We start from the raw sequence: 17,075 nt of genomic DNA, 5'->3' as shown, positions 1-17,075 counted from the left end.
CTCCAGTTTACAAGATCATCCAGATCCTCCTGTAGGATATCCCTGTCCTTCTCTAAATTGGCAATACCTCCCAGCTTTGTATCATCCGCAAACTTTATCAGCACACTCCCACTTTTTGTGCCGAGGTCAGTAATAAAAAGATTAAATAAGATTGGTCCCAAAACCGATCCTTGAAGAACTCCACTGGTAACCTCCCTCCAGTCTGACAGTTCATCTTTCAGTAGGACCCGTTGTAGTCTCCCCTTTAACCGATTCCTTATCCACCTTTCAATTTTTTTATTGATCCCCATCTTTTCCAATTTAACTAATAATTCCCCATGTGGCCCGGTATCAAATGCCTTACTGAAATCTAGGTAAATTAGATCCACTATGTTTCCTTTGTCTAAAAAATCTTTTACTTTCTCAAAGAAGGAGATCAGGTTGGTTTGGCACGATCTACCTTTTGTAAAACCATGTTGTATTTTGTCCCATTTACCATTGACTTCAATGTCCTTAATGACCTTCTCCTTCAAAATTTTTTCCAAGACCTTGCATACTACAGATGTCAAACTAACAGGCCTATAATTATCCGGATCACTTTTTTTCTCTTTCTTAAAAATAGGAACTATATTAGCAATTCTCCAATCATACGGTACAACCCTTGAGTTTACAGATTCATTAAAAATTCTTGCTAATGGGCTTGCAATTTCATGTGCCAATTCCTTTAATATTCTTGGATGAAGATTATCTGGGCTCCCCGATTTAGTCCCATTAAGCTGTTTGAGTTTCGCTTCTACCTCAAATATGGTAATTTTTACCTCCCTATCCTCATTCCCGTTTGTCATGCTACCATTATCCCTAAGATCCTCTTTAGTGTTATTAAAGACTGAGGCAAAGTATTTGTTTAGATATTGGGCCATGCCTAGATTATCCTTGACCTCCACTCTATCCTCAGTGTTTAGCATTCCCACTTCTTCTTTCTTTGTTTTCTTCTTATTTATATGGCTATAGAACCCTTTATTATTGGTTTTAATTCCCTTTGCAAGGTCCAACTCTACTTGACTTTTAGCCTGTCTCACTTTATCCCTGCATGTTCTGACCTCAATAAGGTGGCTTTCCTTGCTGATCCCTCCCTTCTTCCACTCTCTGTATGCTTTCTGCTTTTTCTTAATCACCTCTCTGAGATGCTTGGTCTACAACTCCCACCTATGAATTTTTTCCCCTTTCTTGGGATGCAGGCTTCCGATAGCTTCTGCAGCTTTGATTTAAAATAATCCCAGGTCTCCTCTACCTTTAGATCCATAAATTCTTCAGTCCAATCCACTTCCCTAACTAATTTCCTTAATTTTTGAAAGTCAGCCCTTTTGAAATCAAAAACCCTAGTTGCAGATTTATTTTTGTTAATCCTTCCGTTCAGTTTGAACTGAATTAGCTCATGATCACTTGAGCCAAGATTACCCCCTACAACCATTTCTTCTATGAGGTCCTCACTACTCACCAAAACCAAATCTAAAATGGCATCCCCTCTAGTCGGTTCAGCAACTACTTGATGAAGGAATCCATCAGCTATCACAACTAGGAAAATCTGAGACCTATTATTATTACTAGCACATGGCTGCTCCTCTGAAACCCATGTATATTGTGTTCATCATTCTAGTCTCTAGCTCAGTAGTTCTCAAACTTTTGTACTGGTGACCCCTTTCACATAGGAATCCTCTGAGTGTGACCCCCCCCTTATAAATTAAAAACACCTTTTTATATTTTTAACACCATTATAAATGCTGGAGGCAAAGCAGGGCTTGGGGTGGAGAATGACAGCTCGCAACCCCTCATGTAATACCCTCGCTACCCCCTGAGCAGTCCCAACCCCTAATTTGAGAACCCCTGCTGCCTTACAAGGAGGGAAATGATGTAGTTCAAATTACCAGGAGGTTGTTCTTTCCTTTGTCTCCATTCACTACAATGATTTAGAGCAGTATTTCTCAACCTTTTTGATACCAGGGAGTGGTTTTGCTGCCTTCCTAAACTGGGTCAGGGAGTCGTCAGGGACCAGTGCTGGTCCATGGACTGGTTGTTCAGAAACACTGGTTTAGAGAAATGTTTTAATTAGCTGAAACTTTTATTTTTTATTTCTCTGACTATTTTTATGGAGAAAGTAACACAAAAATGTGAGTCTTTTGCATTGATCTGAAGTTTGTGAAATTCACGATTATTCTGATCTGTAAATGAAAGGAGTTGCATAGTCATTGTTCAACTACCACAAAACATTTGTTTCCAGCACTTGTGAGTCTTAACTATTGTGGAGGTCATCTCCATTATTAACACATGAAGGTGTATACTAAAGCCCCAGAATAAACCAAACATTAAACAGTTCTGTATTATAATTCTAAACATCCTGACATGGTATGAGATGCATCATGTGCTGTATTATTTTTCACATAAGAATATCCTTCAAACATTACTAGGAAGCTTGAGTTAGTGAACCTAGATAAATATTGACCCTCTAGACAATTCTGTATCTCTGGGTGGGTTACTCTTAGGGATTTGTTCAGCTAAACACTGACCTGTGTTGAGTTGGTTTGCTTTAGGATTAAATCTCCCATGATCATGTATATTGGGAGAAGTCTATGAACAAAATCACTAATGATAATAATCCTTAAGATGTCAGCTTCCTTTTTGAAAGTATTAGGGACTTGAAATAAAAGCCAGAAATCAAAGATGACAAAATGGCTACTTTTGAACTGAGCCATAACAAAAAAAACTTTATAATGTGATCTTTCAAATGTATTCAGACATAAGACAGTCATGGAATTTCTAAATTGTATTATGTGAAAAATTCCCAATAGTTAAATGACATGTCAAGCATAAGCAGTTATATTACCATATGTGAGTGGCTATCTGAATGTAGCAAGAAGTTGATAACACAATATTAATGTATGGCTAAGCAGCACACTATAAATGCGTAGGCCACTGAACAAGCAAACAAAATGTCAGAAAAATAAATGCTGTTGAAACACTGTCACCCAAAATTATGATACATAGTACAGCTATTTAGAAACATAGAAATCATATTTTAGGAGTGAGAATATATGTTAACATTAAGGCAGCAACTAAAATCAGATGTGCCTATAACATGTATGCTTCATAGCTAAATAAAATAAGCACCATGCTGCTATTTTTGAATGCTAAATAAAACTGGAGCATTAGCATTCATTATATTAAATTTTCAGGAGTTTTCATTGTAGAAGACAGGTAAAATATCTTCATTCTTTTGTCTATGCCCATGGGATATGAGAATGAGAGTGACTGATGTTTCCAGCAGTCAGGCTGGAAAGATACTTATTAATATCTTCGCGAATAAAATATGAAACATAAAGAAAAAGATCATGGTTTTCTACCCATTTTACTAGTATGTTTAAAACATCTGAAGAATATATTTTAAAGTCCTAATCTGATATCCTTTAATCATTTGATGATTAGTCCTGTTGAGTTCAGTGGGACTACTCACATGAATGTCCCCCACATATGATTATGCATTCCATATTTAAGGGCGGGGGGAAGAAATTAAAAATCCAGTTCTTCATGGATGTTGTGCTGTTTGACACAATCCTGCAATTATTTAGGTAGCCCCATTCACGTAAACTTAGTGGGCTTAATCATATGAATTTGGGCTGCAGAATCAGGCCCATTGTAAGCAAATATATTCTCTTCAGTATATTGTGCTTATCATCCTGGTAAATTAATGTTAAAAGTGTTTGTTTGTGTGCACCCAAGTTTATTACCAAGTAGTTAATAAATAATGATATCCTTGCAATGATATGATTAAATTCCCTCTTGCACATGGTGACTGCTTTTCCTCTTTGCTAAGCATCCAGTTTCTGACACTTCAGTACCGCAGCCCTGCAATGACTTCAGCAATGTGAGTAATCCTATTGAATTCCATGGGACTATGCATATACTTCAAGTTGAGCATGCAACTAAATCTTTTCAGGATTGGGGTCTGTGTCCTGAGGTCCTATGTTTATTTTCAATTTAGCACCTGCTATTACCATGACGACTTCAAAAATTAAGATTCCTTAGCATTGTCACAAACTCAGGATTCAGAGTAGCAGCCGTGTTAGTCTGTATCCACAAAAAGAACAGGAGTACTTGTGGCACCTTAGAGACTAACAAATTTATTAGAGCATAAGCTTTTGTGGGCTTAGTATGGCAACTTTCACCTTCCCTCTATATGTGTGTGTGTCTATATCTATCTATCTATCTATCTATATATATCTTCTTCCCTATATGTCCATTCTGTGCATCCGATGAAGTGGCCTGTAGCCCACGAAAGCTTATGCTGTAATAAATTTGTTAGTCTCTAAGATACCACACGTACTCCTGTTCTTTTTACAAACTCAGCATGGTGATCACTTGTAGCTTTTGGACTTAACATGAAAAGAAATATTCAAAATTGAAACAAATATTTAGAAATTATTTTATGGTATCTGTATATATGTGCTGAGTTAACTGAATGAATCTGATGAATCTCAAACATTTGAAAACATGGTTTACATTTACTACATTCAGGGCTAAAGCTGGTGGAATAATTCATTACCATAATGTTCATTGCAAATTGTCACATTTTTAAATAAATGTTTTCACTATTTGACTAATTTTATTTGACTCGGGAGTTAAGTCAAATATGGTCAGGTACAGAATACATCAGCTATAAGTTGAATGGCCCAGAAGGTCTTTTTTTATTTTGTAATGTTTTTTTTTTTTGTGAAAATTGTCCAATCAAAATGTTGAGCTTGTTATAAACAATTGATTGCAATGCATTTTTTCCTATAGGCAAACAGTACCTTATTACAATAATAATGCACTCAAGAAGATTGTCTATGACAATTATATGATTTTGCTCAGGAGCACGTTTGAAAACGTGGTACTTTTTGCCAAATAAAGCTGTGTCTTCTGACAGAGTTGTCCTTATATTGTTGGTCTAATCCAACTCCCATTCCAGTCAATGGGATTCTTTCCATTGCATTCAGTGGAGCTGGATAGAGACCAACATTTCTAAATTCATAAATATTGGGTTTTTCTAGTGAAAATACTCGTTACATTAAAATGGTGTGTTATATTTTTGCATAGCTGTGGTGACCAGGATAGAGCAAGTTCATCATTCCTTTTTCCATCTCCTTTTCGGCAGGACAATTAGGGAAAAAAAAGGGAGAATATAAAAGGAAAAAGAGGGAAAGAAAAACGAAAAAGGTGACTAAATGAAAACAACCGCCTCCAAAAAATTTTCAAAACCAAAAACTTAACATTATTTTTGTAATACAGAAATAAAATATTGTTCCTTTGCAAAACCCGCAGAACAAAAATTACTTCATCATTTTCTCCTGACTCCCCTTCTCTCTCACCCCCCCCATTTTCAAATGGCTTTACTTATATCTCCTGTGCTCCCCTGATAAAGTGATTCAACCCTGGTCTGGAGAGACCACCTCTAGGAGTGACAACTTTTGCATCCACTAGGGATGGTGCCAATTGTAATGCTAGTTAATATGATATGGACATTTCTTTTCTATGAAATGGACTGAGACCAATTAATTTTGTATAGTGTAAGTCACAGAACAGCCATCAGATTCATTCAGTTAATTCAGTTTTGGTTACTACCCTTACTGAATGTTAGCTTGGCAGGAGCCTGATGCTGTTCTCCAGAGGTTTCCTATCATTCTCTACTGCTGTTGTATCTCAATCTTTCTATGTTAGGACTTGATCTTCCTCCATGGAACTCAATGGGAGTTTTGCCTTTGACTTGAATCAGGATGTGGTCTGACTGTTAGTGAATTAAAACATTTGACAAGAACTAAAAAATGAAAAACTGGCCACCTTGATCTGTGAATAATAGAACTGAATTAAGATGTCAGCCAGAAAACCCTGCTGAGTTAACTTCTGTAGATTCAAGCAGATAAACATACAAACTTCCCTTCTGTTCCCCTGTTGTTCTCATATTATGCTATTTGAACTTTCAATTTTTTAAGTGCCCCCTCCTCCCGCTTTGATGATGCATCCACCTCAAGTTCTCACTCTGCTATTCTCTTTGACAGCCTCTGTTTTTTTTGGTCTCTGGTACTTGGGCAGATTAATTGAGAGAGATTTATTGAGACAGATTGGATAACAGAGTACCTCTGCATTAGTTTGGGTCCTCAAAGTAATGATTTCATTTAGAACACTAAGTCACTTGTCAATTTAATATATGTATGTAGAGAGCCTCTCACTGTGGTGCTGAAGTGGGTGCAGACATATTTTAAATTGCTAAGTCTCATTTTTAAACAATCACCAATGTTATGAATGTAATCCTTATTTTTGCTAGTGAATCTTCTACAAAGTTTTTTTTATTATATTCCACTGCATATAACATCATCTACCTATGAATCTCCTTAATGCATTTCACAAAGTTGAATGAGTTAAGCCTCACAACACACCCGTTAGGTAGGGAAGTATTATCCTTATTTTATACATGGAAAAACAGGCACAGAGAAGTTAATTGTCATGCCCGAGGTTGCACAACAATTTAATGACAAAGCTGAGAAGGGAACCCAGAAGTCCTAACTTCCAATATAGTGCTCTAAATACTATAGCTTTATTAATCTGTATTAAAGTAGTGTTTAGAAGCTCCACCTGCAATCTGGCCCCCAAAATGCTAGGTGCTGTACAAACACGCAGTAAGAGACTGCTTCTGCCTTGAAGTTCTTCCATTCTAAATAGACTAGACAAATAGTGGAAGGGGAAACAGAAGCTCAGAAAAGTGACTTGCCCAGGATCACACAGCAGGTCAGTGGTAGATCAGTGAATAGAGCCCATTTTTCTTACTCCTGGCTCAACATCCTTTCCACTGGACCTCCAGTGCCTCACTGGACCATGCTTCCTGTTTGCTAACATCCAAATAATCTTTCATTGTGCCAAAATCTCAGTAAAAGCAGGCTCTTTCATGGGGACAACAGATTCGGTTGCATGCCTTAAATATGGTTTCAATAGGTGCAAGGGTATATTTAAAGACTCCTGGATTTTAACAATAGAGTAGGTCCTTTAGTCTGCCTGCTGCTTCTGGTGTGTATGTGAGTTAGAGAGAGAGAGAGAATAATGTGGAGATTATCCCTCTTTTATATTACTATTTTATTCTCACATACATAATCCGCAATGTGTGTTGGAACTTAGTGGGTCGATTTGGGAATCGGTGTGTGTAAAGGTCCTGACAGTGCCTTTTGTTTCTGCTATGTATTCAAAGACATGTATCGTGTCCACAAAAAGAATTAACCAGCAAGTCTAAAGTAGCAAAAATTAAGGGTGATCTGTGGCCTTTGCATTCAAATTAGACATAGCATAATTATGTGATAAGGTGGCATTATTTCCAGATAAAGCATGTACTTGAGGTAGGATCAGACACCATCTTTCTTGGTGAAGTCTTTTGAACTTCTTGAGAACACTTCTAATCAACTTGCCACTAACTAAGATGAATCACAGAAAAGACTTACCTTCCAACAATGGAAGCCGAGGCGAATTATTCCTCATGCCCCTAAAACATCCTTCCAAGAGATTGAAAAACAAAGTTGTGAGGCACAGGCGGCCTGTCACAATAGGTGTTTCCATCATTAGAAATATTGGAAGTCTGGGGTTGTGCTCACTCTGAAAACTATCCTGTGATGTGCCTAAATGGGTGCAAAGTTGGTAGATGTTATGAGATAAATCAAAAAAATTCCAAAGCTTCACAGGTTTCTAGGGACAAGTCTGTGGCCATGGTACATACTGATGCCAGTAGCCTTATGAAATGCATATGAGAAGGATCACTTGTAGCTTTTGGACTTAACATGAAAAGAAATATTCAAAATTGAAACAAATATTTAGAAATTATTTTATGGTATCTGTATATATGTGCTGAGTTAACTGAATGAATCTGATGAATCTCAAACATTTGAAAACATGGTTTACATTTACTACATTCAGGGCTAAAGCTGGTGGAATAATTCATTACCATAATGTTCATTGCAAATTGTCATGTTTTTAAATAAATGAGAGAGAGAGAGATCCTGGAGTTTACAGTCAGATGAATAGGAAAAACATTTAAATCCAGAGCCTTTATGGTGGCTTTCTCTGATATTATCCAAATTCCACATGATGGGGCCAGCAAGACAGGAGGAACTTCATAATCTGAATAAATGAATGAGATAATGATGTAAAGAAAAGGCGCTTAAATGTATTCAGCAGTAAAATAACTTTTGCTGAAGAAGGGAGCCAGTGAAGATGTGATGGGCTGCACCAGACTGCTGCCACTGAAAAATTACAAGGTTGGGGTGATTACTTAAACTCAGCTGGGAAAAAGCCAAAGCAAAAGGTGTGGAGGAACACTCAAGTCAGATGAAAACAATCTGTTAAGGATGTAAGTAGTACAAATGTAAATCTATATCTAGTAATGAAGGATAGGACAGAAATTTCATCTGGAATATTGAGTCCCGCCTCTGATTGGTCAATGGTGCTAGCCTCTGTTGTCTACCTGTTACACTTTCAAGCAAGTACCTTTGTGTTTTCTCCCATTCTGCCCCTCAGGCTTGAGAGGAGCTCCTTCCAAAGACCCACAAACTCATTATCCTCCTTCAAATCCCTTCTTAAAAATTTTCCTTTGTCATGATGCATCCAAAAACCTGACTGTGGTTGGGCCACTGGTGTGCTGAGACCACTGCCGATTGTACTCATAGACGTACCACGCTTGACATGGTTTCCATTATATACAGGGTATACAGTTTGGTTCAATGGCTCTCAGCACACCAACTATAAAAAATTTTCCAGCACCCCTGATTGTACTGATCACTATCACCAAATTGTTTCCTTGTACTCCACTACCTGTCTGTCTGTATCTATCCATTGTTTCTTGTCTTATATACATAGATTGTAAGCTTATTGTTCTGTGTCTGTATAGACCTAGCAAGATGGAGGTCATGGTCCATGATTAGGTCTCCTATGTGCTATGATAATACAAATAATAAAATAATAATAATACATCTCTCTGAATGCATTTATGGTGCTAGTCTCTGTGCTTCAAGGTGAGAATACAGTACTTGACTTCTTTTAGAATCTGATAAAACTGCAAGTGTGGATGCCTAAGAGCCATTATACTATTCTCTGGTAAGCCTTCTTAGTTCCCTAGAATCATAGAATATCAGGGTTGGAAGGGACCTCAGGAGGTCATCTAGTCCAACCCCCTCTCAAAGCAGGACCAATCCCCAATTAAATCATCCCAGCCAGAGCTTTGTCAAGCCTGACCTTAAAAACTTCTAAGGAAGGAGATTCTACCACCTCCCTATGTAACGCATTCCAGTGTTTCACCACCCTCCTAGTGAAAAAGTTTTTCCTAATATCCAACCTAAACCTCCCCCACTGCAACTTGAGATCATTACTCCTTGTTCTGTCATCTTCTACCACTGAGAATAGTCTAGAACCATCCTCGTTGGAAGCACCTCTCAGGTAGTTGAAAGCAGCTATCAAATCCCCCCTCATTCTTCTCTTCTGCAGACTAAACAATCCCAGTTCCCTCAGCCTCTCCTCATAAGTCATGTGTTCCAGACACCTAATCATTTTTGTTGCCCTTCGCTGGACTCTCTCCAATTTATCCACATCCTTCTTGTAGTGTGGGGCCCAAAACTGGACACAGTACTCCAGATGAGGCCTCACCAATGTCGAATAGAGGGGAACGATCACGTCCCTCGATCTGCTGGCTATGCCCCTACTTATACATCCCAAAATGCCATTGGCCTTCTTGGCAACAAGGGCACACTGTTGACTCATATCCAGCTTCTCGGCCACTGTCACCCCTAGGTCTTTTTCCGCAGAACTGCTGCCTAGCCATTCGGTCCCTAGTCTGTAGCGGTACATTGGATTCTTCCGTCCTAAGTGCAGGACCCTGCACTTATCCTTGTTGAACCTCATCAGATTTCTTTTGGCCCAATCCTCCAATTTGTCTAGGTCCCTCTGTATCCTATCCCTACCTGCCAGCGTATCTACCACTCCTCCTAGTTGATGGAATGTATCCTATCCCTACCTGCCACCGTATCTACCACCCCTCCTAGTTGATGGAATGAATGTTGATGGAAAGTCTGGGTGCTGATAAAGGACAGTATGTGGGTGTCATCTCTAGTGAAATGGTAGCTAAGTGGGAATAACTAATTGCTTGCTATGGAAACCAGATGGCTTCCTAGAGTCTGGATTGAGGAACAGTAAGGAAAAGTTGCTATCTTTCAGGTATTAGTAATGGGAATGTATAGCTCAAATAAAAGAAAGCAGGACCACAGTAATATGTTTTGAAAAAGCTGACAAAACAAATGGTTAGATATTTGCCCAGGAACAAAAAAATAAAGCTTCTTGGCCTCTTGTTTAATAGAGTATCATAGAAGCTAATATGCTTCATGGTATCAGTTGCGTGTTGTTAGATTCAGCGCTGTGCTCCATGTCCCACAATAATAATGCAAGTCCATTTCTTAACAACTTATTGAAGACCAAAAGTTCTCATTTAGCAAAGGACAGCAGAATAATTTGGAACTGAAGAAAAATTGAAGACAAATCATTATTTTCTTCAGAAACTGGGATTGCTCTATGGAATGTGTAAAACACTACCCTGGGGAAGACTTGCACTAGACCAAGAGGTCAGCTGGTGGGATTTAAAAACTTATTTGTGGAATTCAGGTTGCAATATAAAACATGGTTCAGTAAAGAATCAGTGCCTTTTCTGGATTATATGAGAAATCTCTGTTCTCCTTTGAATAATGGCACTATGTGAGTGGAATGTTTCAACTTTTTGTTCTGAGGTGCAGATGACAGCTTTATCAGGATCCCAGAGCCTTTATGTTTGGTTTTATCCTTGTTAAATATCAGAAGTGTAGGTTGTTTTTTGTTTGTTTGTTTTAAATCACTTCTAAAGCATTTGTATACCATGTATGAGATGGGACTCTCTTGTTACTGTTATCTGGGAAAATCTTGGTATTACTTTCTGGATCAGGGACTGACTGGCTCATTTAAAACATCCAGGGCTTGACTCTCCTTTCCTTATGTAAGGGGACTCTTGATCCCTTCCTAACATTCAGTGGGGGTGTTTTGGTTGGCTAGCTACCAGTACTAAAAGGGGAAGGGTCTATGGGAAATCAGGACCCTGAGACTGATAGTCCCCAGGAACAATGGGGAGAGGCCAATGCTCCAGGTCAGCCTGGATGACAGGGTGGGCAGGCTAATCAGGGAGTCAAGAGGCCAGGGAGGTCCCGTCCTCCGTGTGAGCTGGAATTGCCTGGGTCAGACAGAGTGGGGCCCAGCTAAGGAGAAAGCAGGGGCGCAAGCTGAGCTGGGGAGCAGAGCTGTGCCAGATCCAGAGAGAGCAGACCCTGTCCTGGGAGCAGAGCTGCAGTCCTAAAGCCAGAGGCACAGCCCGGAGAGAGCAGACTTGCCCTGGGAGGAGAGCTGCAGCAACCAGAGCCAGAGGGGCCAGAAAAGCAGCCCACAAAGCAGGTCAGTGCTGGGAGCAGAGTCACAGAAGCAGCCTGCAGAACAGACCTGTCCTGGGAGCGGAGCTGTAGCAACCAGAGGCAGAGGGGCCAAAGAAGCAACCCAGGGAGGTGGACGAAGAGCAGCAGTGCTGAGACAGAGTGGTGGAGCTGGGGCTGGAGCAGTCCGGAGCTGGATGCAGTGAGCAGCTGGGGAGCACGAGGAGGACCCTGGGCAGCGGGCTCAGCACAGGCAGATGCCTCAGCCAAGAGGCTCTGCAGGCCAGCCTTGGATCGTAACCCAGACAAGGCGGGGGCGACACTGGGAAGAAGGGTCCTACCACTTAGAGCCTGAGAGCGTGTGGCCACCACCAGTGCAATTGTCCAACCCACAGCATCTCTACAACACAGCCAGGGCCTGAGAGGAAGGCCTGGGACTTACAAGGAACAGACTGTGAACTGCCCTGATGTTCCAGAGACACTGCTTGTGATGTTCCCTGCCACAGAGTGGGGTGATGTTTCCTTTAACCTTTCCCATTTTTCCTTATTCTTTTTAAAATTAATTGTTGATTAAATAACTTGCATTTGCTTTAAATTGTATGTAATGGTCAGTGGGTCAGAGAAGTGCCCAATGCAGAGAGAGTACCTCAGAGTGGGGACACCCTAGCCTCTGTCCTAGGTGACCACAGCAGGGTTGGGGGTCGAGCCCCCCAGGAATCCTGAGTCCAGCCTTGTTGGGGTGACGAGGACTCTGCCAGACAGGAGAGTGGAAGGGGAGTCCTCAAGGGAGGCCACTGGGTAAAGGAAGTGGGAGCGAGGACTCAGATCCTTTCGCTAGCTGGAGTTCACTGGGGTAGTGCAGAAGTCAGGAAAGTTCCCCACAATAGCGGGACTATTCCCCTGCTTACACTTACATTGATGTAAATTCAAAGCTTCTCTACTGAACTTAGTGCACTTACAGTGGGGTGAAATAAGCATAAGTGAGAGGAGGATGAGACTTTATAGCTTTTATTTTCTCTTACCTTTAACACTGAGTTTTTCTTGTGATTAAATGTGATTAAAAATGTGTAACATAAGTACAAATATTTGAATTTTCTCTGCACACACCTAATTATGGCTTGGTAAATTCAAACACATGGTATATTTAAGAGATGACATATTAACAACTGAGAATTAATCAGAACTGCAGTTTTCTGAGTCAGCAAACATCTTTAATATTAATCCTTTTGCTCTTGGGCTATTGCATTAGCGTCATTCATATGTACGTATTCTGAGATGATATGTATTTCAATTATATTTTCAAGGGCTGTAGTTAGAACTGTGCAAAGTTTTTGTAATGAAAAGATAAACCAGTTCAGTTTTCCCAGTTTAGGATTCTTATTTAGTGAGTAATGGTAGTATGCTTAGTGCTGTGCAAAACAATGAGGAAGACATCTTCCAAAGTGTTTATGTTCTAAATCAGGCAATACAACTGAGGCCTTGAACCTGGGCATCCCCTGGCTTGCACTATGGCTGCCACCTAGCAGCTCACCTCAACTAGCAGAGAATGGGGCCAATGAAGCTCTAACTTGCAAAGGGTCCCGCCCACAAAGCTCCTGACTAGGGAGATGTCCAGCTGCACTGATTGGCTGGGACATCCTATTTAAACCCAAAAGAGGCTCAGGAAGTTGCTGCGCAGCTAGGTGAATCCCTGGCTGGCTGTTACTACAGATCCTGCCTATTTATTTGACTCCTGAGCTCTGACTTCTCAGTCCAAAAAGTTCATTTTTGCACGGAGGTGGGAGAGGGGGAAGTGAAGTGTCAGAGTTGTTACTATACGAGTTTTTAAGGACAGTTAATTATGTCCCTAAGTAGACCAAAACTCCAAAGAATCTGTACTTCACTCTTGCTTTCCTTATGTATTTATTGTTTCTGACAAAGAAACTACACTGATATAAAAGAAAAGGGGTGCCACAAGTACTCCTTTTCTTTTTGCGAATACAGACTAACACGGCTGCTACTCTGGTACACTGATATACAAGCTTAAAAACTCATGTAGTATAATGATATTTTGTTCATATTTTTGAATAATGAGTGAAAATGATGTTTATTCATATTTTTGAATAGTGAGTAAATAGATGCTTTGGGATTATTCAAATATTTTATCTTACTAACAGTAAGATACACTTTGCTTTTAGTGATATCGTATGTTCAAACTATGTTATAGGCCTGACTACAAAAGACAAAAGCAAAGAGATTAGAAAAGAGATGTTCTGGCGCTCTGACCTTGACATTGTGCCTTTAATTTCTTTATTTTTCTTCCTTTGTACTGTAGTTTGAGTCAAGGCTGGGAAGGGAGCACAGATTAACTACTTTACCTTTGAATTTCCTCCTTTCTGAGGGTCAAGGTTGGACCCTGTACATTGCTTCAATAGTTATTTTTTTACAGTTGAATTATAGTTCTTAATTTAACACTATATTCTCTAGCCAGATACTGTTTAATGGCGCAGTACAGTATCTGTGACTTTTGTCTAGCATTTCTTAGGTCCTTTTGCTGACATTTTCTGTAACAATGCTCCTCCCACCACCTTCCCCTGCCCCCTTTAGAACCTCATTTAAGCATTATTGTTCTAAAACTACTTTCATTTAAAAATACTAATGAGAGAAAATTTCCAGGCACCACAGTATCTTAACTGGCTTGAGGCTTTCTAGTATTTCATCCTACAGTGTATACAATGGGTCAGATGATGCAGTTGACGACTCCAAATTAAGGAAATAACACCTGATTTCCATAAAGTACACTGTTTCCCCGGGTATCTCATAGATCAGCTGATTCAATCCCATTCAAGCCAATGGGAGCCTTTCTGTTGACTTCGGTGGGTGTTGGATTGGGCCCAGAGAGAGGGATGAAATTAGAATAGCATGGCTTTGACACATGCTGTTCAGTCAGAGAATGTGTGCTATATGAAGCCTCTAATGGCAGTGCAGTCTTCTCAATAACAAGGTGATTGTTGAGAGAGCAGGCATATGAACTATACATATACATATAGCAGGCATATGAACTATACATATGCCCCTACTTATACATCCCAAAATGCCATTGGCCTTCTTGGCAACAAGGGCACACTGTTGACTCATATCCAGCTTCTCGGCCACTGTCACCCCTAGGTCTTTTTCCGCAGAACTGCTGCCTAGCCATTCGGTCCCTAGTCTGTAGCGGTACATTGGATTCTTCCGTCCTAAGTGCAGGACCCTGCACTTATCCTTGTTGAACCTCATCAGATTTCTTTTGGCCCAATCCTCCAATTTGTCTAGGTCCCTCTGTATCCTATCCCTACCTGCCAGCGTATCTACCACTCCTCCTAGTTGATGGAATGTATCCTATCCCTACCTGCCACCGTATCTACCACCCCTCCTAGTTGATGGAATGAATGTTGATGGAAAGTCTGGGTGCTGATAAAGGACAGTATGTGGGTGTCATCTCTAGTGAAATGGTAGCTAAGTGGGAATAACTAATTGCTTGCTATGGAAACCAGATGGCTTCCTAGAGTCTGGATTGAGGAACAGTAAGGAAAAGTTGCTATCTTTCAGGTATTAGTAATGGGAATGTATAGCTCAAATAAAAGAAAGCAGGACCACAGTAATATGTTTTGAAAAAGCTGACAAAACAAATGGTTAGATATTTGCCCAGGAACAAAAAAATAAAGCTTCTTGGCCTCTTGTTTAATAGAGTATCATAGAAGCTAATATGCTTCATGGTATCAGTTGCGTGTTGTTAGATTCAGCGCTGTGCTCCATGTCCCACAATAATAATGCAAGTCCATTTCTTAACAACTTATTGAAGACCAAAAGTTCTCATTTAGCAAAGGACAGCAGAATAATTTGGAACTGAAGAAAAATTGAAGACAAATCATTATTTTCTTCAGAAACTGGGATTGCTCTATGGAATGTGTAAAACACTACCCTGGGGAAGACTTGCACTAGACCAAGAGGTCAGCTGGTGGGATTTAAAAACTTATTTGTGGAATTCAGGTTGCAATATAAAACATGGTTCAGTAAAGAATCAGTGCCTTTTCTGGATTATATGAGAAATCTCTGTTCTCCTTTGAATAATGGCACTATGTGAGTGGAATGTTTCAACTTTTTGTTCTGAGGTGCAGATGACAGCTTTATCAGGATCCCAGAGCCTTTATGTTTGGTTTTATCCTTGTTAAATATCAGAAGTGTAGGTTGTTTTTTGTTTGTTTGTTTTAAATCACTTCTAAAGCATTTGTATACCATGTATGAGATGGGACTCTCTTGTTACTGTTATCTGGGAAAATCTTGGTATTACTTTCTGGATCAGGGACTGACTGGCTCATTTAAAACATCCAGGGCTTGACTCTCCTTTCCTTATGTAAGGGGACTCTTGATCCCTTCCTAACATTCAGTGGGGGTGTTTTGGTTGGCTAGCTACCAGTACTAAAAGGGGAAGGGTCTATGGGAAATCAGGACCCTGAGACTGATAGTCCCCAGGAACAATGGGGAGAGGCCAATGCTCCAGGTCAGCCTGGATGACAGGGTGGGCAGGCTAATCAGGGAGTCAAGAGGCCAGGGAGGTCCCGTCCTCCGTGTGAGCTGGAATTGCCTGGGTCAGACAGAGTGGGGCCCAGCTAAGGAGAAAGCAGGGGCGCAAGCTGAGCTGGGGAGCAGAGCTGTGCCAGATCCAGAGAGAGCAGACCCTGTCCTGGGAGCAGAGCTGCAGTCCTAAAGCCAGAGGCACAGCCCGGAGAGAGCAGACTTGCCCTGGGAGGAGAGCTGCAGCAACCAGAGCCAGAGGGGCCAGAAAAGCAGCCCACAAAGCAGGTCAGTGCTGGGAGCAGAGTCACAGAAGCAGCCTGCAGAACAGACCTGTCCTGGGAGCGGAGCTGTAGCAACCAGAGGCAGAGGGGCCAAAGAAGCAACCCAGGGAGGTGGACGAAGAGCAGCAGTGCTGAGACAGAGTGGTGGAGCTGGGGCTGGAGCAGTCCGGAGCTGGGTGCAGTGAGCAGCTGGGGAGCACGAGGAGGACCCTGGGCAGCGGGCTCAGCACAGGCAGATGCCTCAGCCAAGAGGCTCTGCAGGCCAGCCTTGGATCGTAACCCAGACAAGGCGGGGGCGACACTGGGAAGAAGGGTCCTACCACTTAGAGCCTGAGAGCGTGTGGCCACCACCAGTGCAATTGTCCAACCCACAGCATCTCTACAACACAGCCAGGGCCTGAGAGGAAGGCCTGGGACTTACAAGGAACAGACTGTGAACTGCCCTGATGTTCCAGAGACACTGCTTGTGATGTTCCCTGCCACAGAGTGGGGTGATGTTTCCTTTAACCTTTCCCATTTTTCCTTATTCTTTTTAAAATTAATTGTTGATTAAATAACTTGCATTTGCTTTAAATTGTATGTAATGGTCAGTGGGTCAGAGAAGTGCCCAATGCAGAGAGAGTACCTCAGAGTGGGGACACCCTAGCCTCTGTCCTAGGTGACCACAGCAGGGTTGGGGGTCGAGCCCCCCAGGAATCCTGAGTCCAGCCTTGTTGGGGTGACGAGGACTCTGCCAGACAGGAGAGTGGAAGGGGAGTCCTCAAGGGAGGCC

The 17,075-nt window shown here is 41.1% G+C and overlaps 1 protein-coding gene across 22 annotated transcripts in view; it reads left to right on the top strand.

Moving 5' to 3' along the window:
- Window positions 1-17,075, top strand: part of RBFOX1 (RNA binding fox-1 homolog 1) — a 2,406,891-nt gene that overhangs the window by 1,059,766 nt on the left and 1,330,050 nt on the right. Inside the window, exon 2 of one of the 22 annotated variants that reach the window (XM_074965505.1) lies at window positions 3,848-3,898. The exons of the other annotated variants lie outside the window; for them this stretch is intronic. Within the exon in view, the coding sequence (XP_074821606.1) occupies window positions 3,848-3,898 (51 nt within the window). The remainder of the gene's footprint in view (window positions 1-3,847; window positions 3,899-17,075) is intronic. 22 annotated transcript variants of the gene reach the window in all.

Source organism: Natator depressus, chromosome 10 (genome assembly GCF_965152275.1).
Source record: "Natator depressus isolate rNatDep1 chromosome 10, rNatDep2.hap1, whole genome shotgun sequence".
Taxonomy (NCBI): Eukaryota; Metazoa; Chordata; order Testudines; family Cheloniidae; genus Natator; species Natator depressus.
The sequence above is the reverse complement of the archived record's forward strand: the minus strand, read 5'-3'. Positions and strand labels throughout refer to the sequence as shown.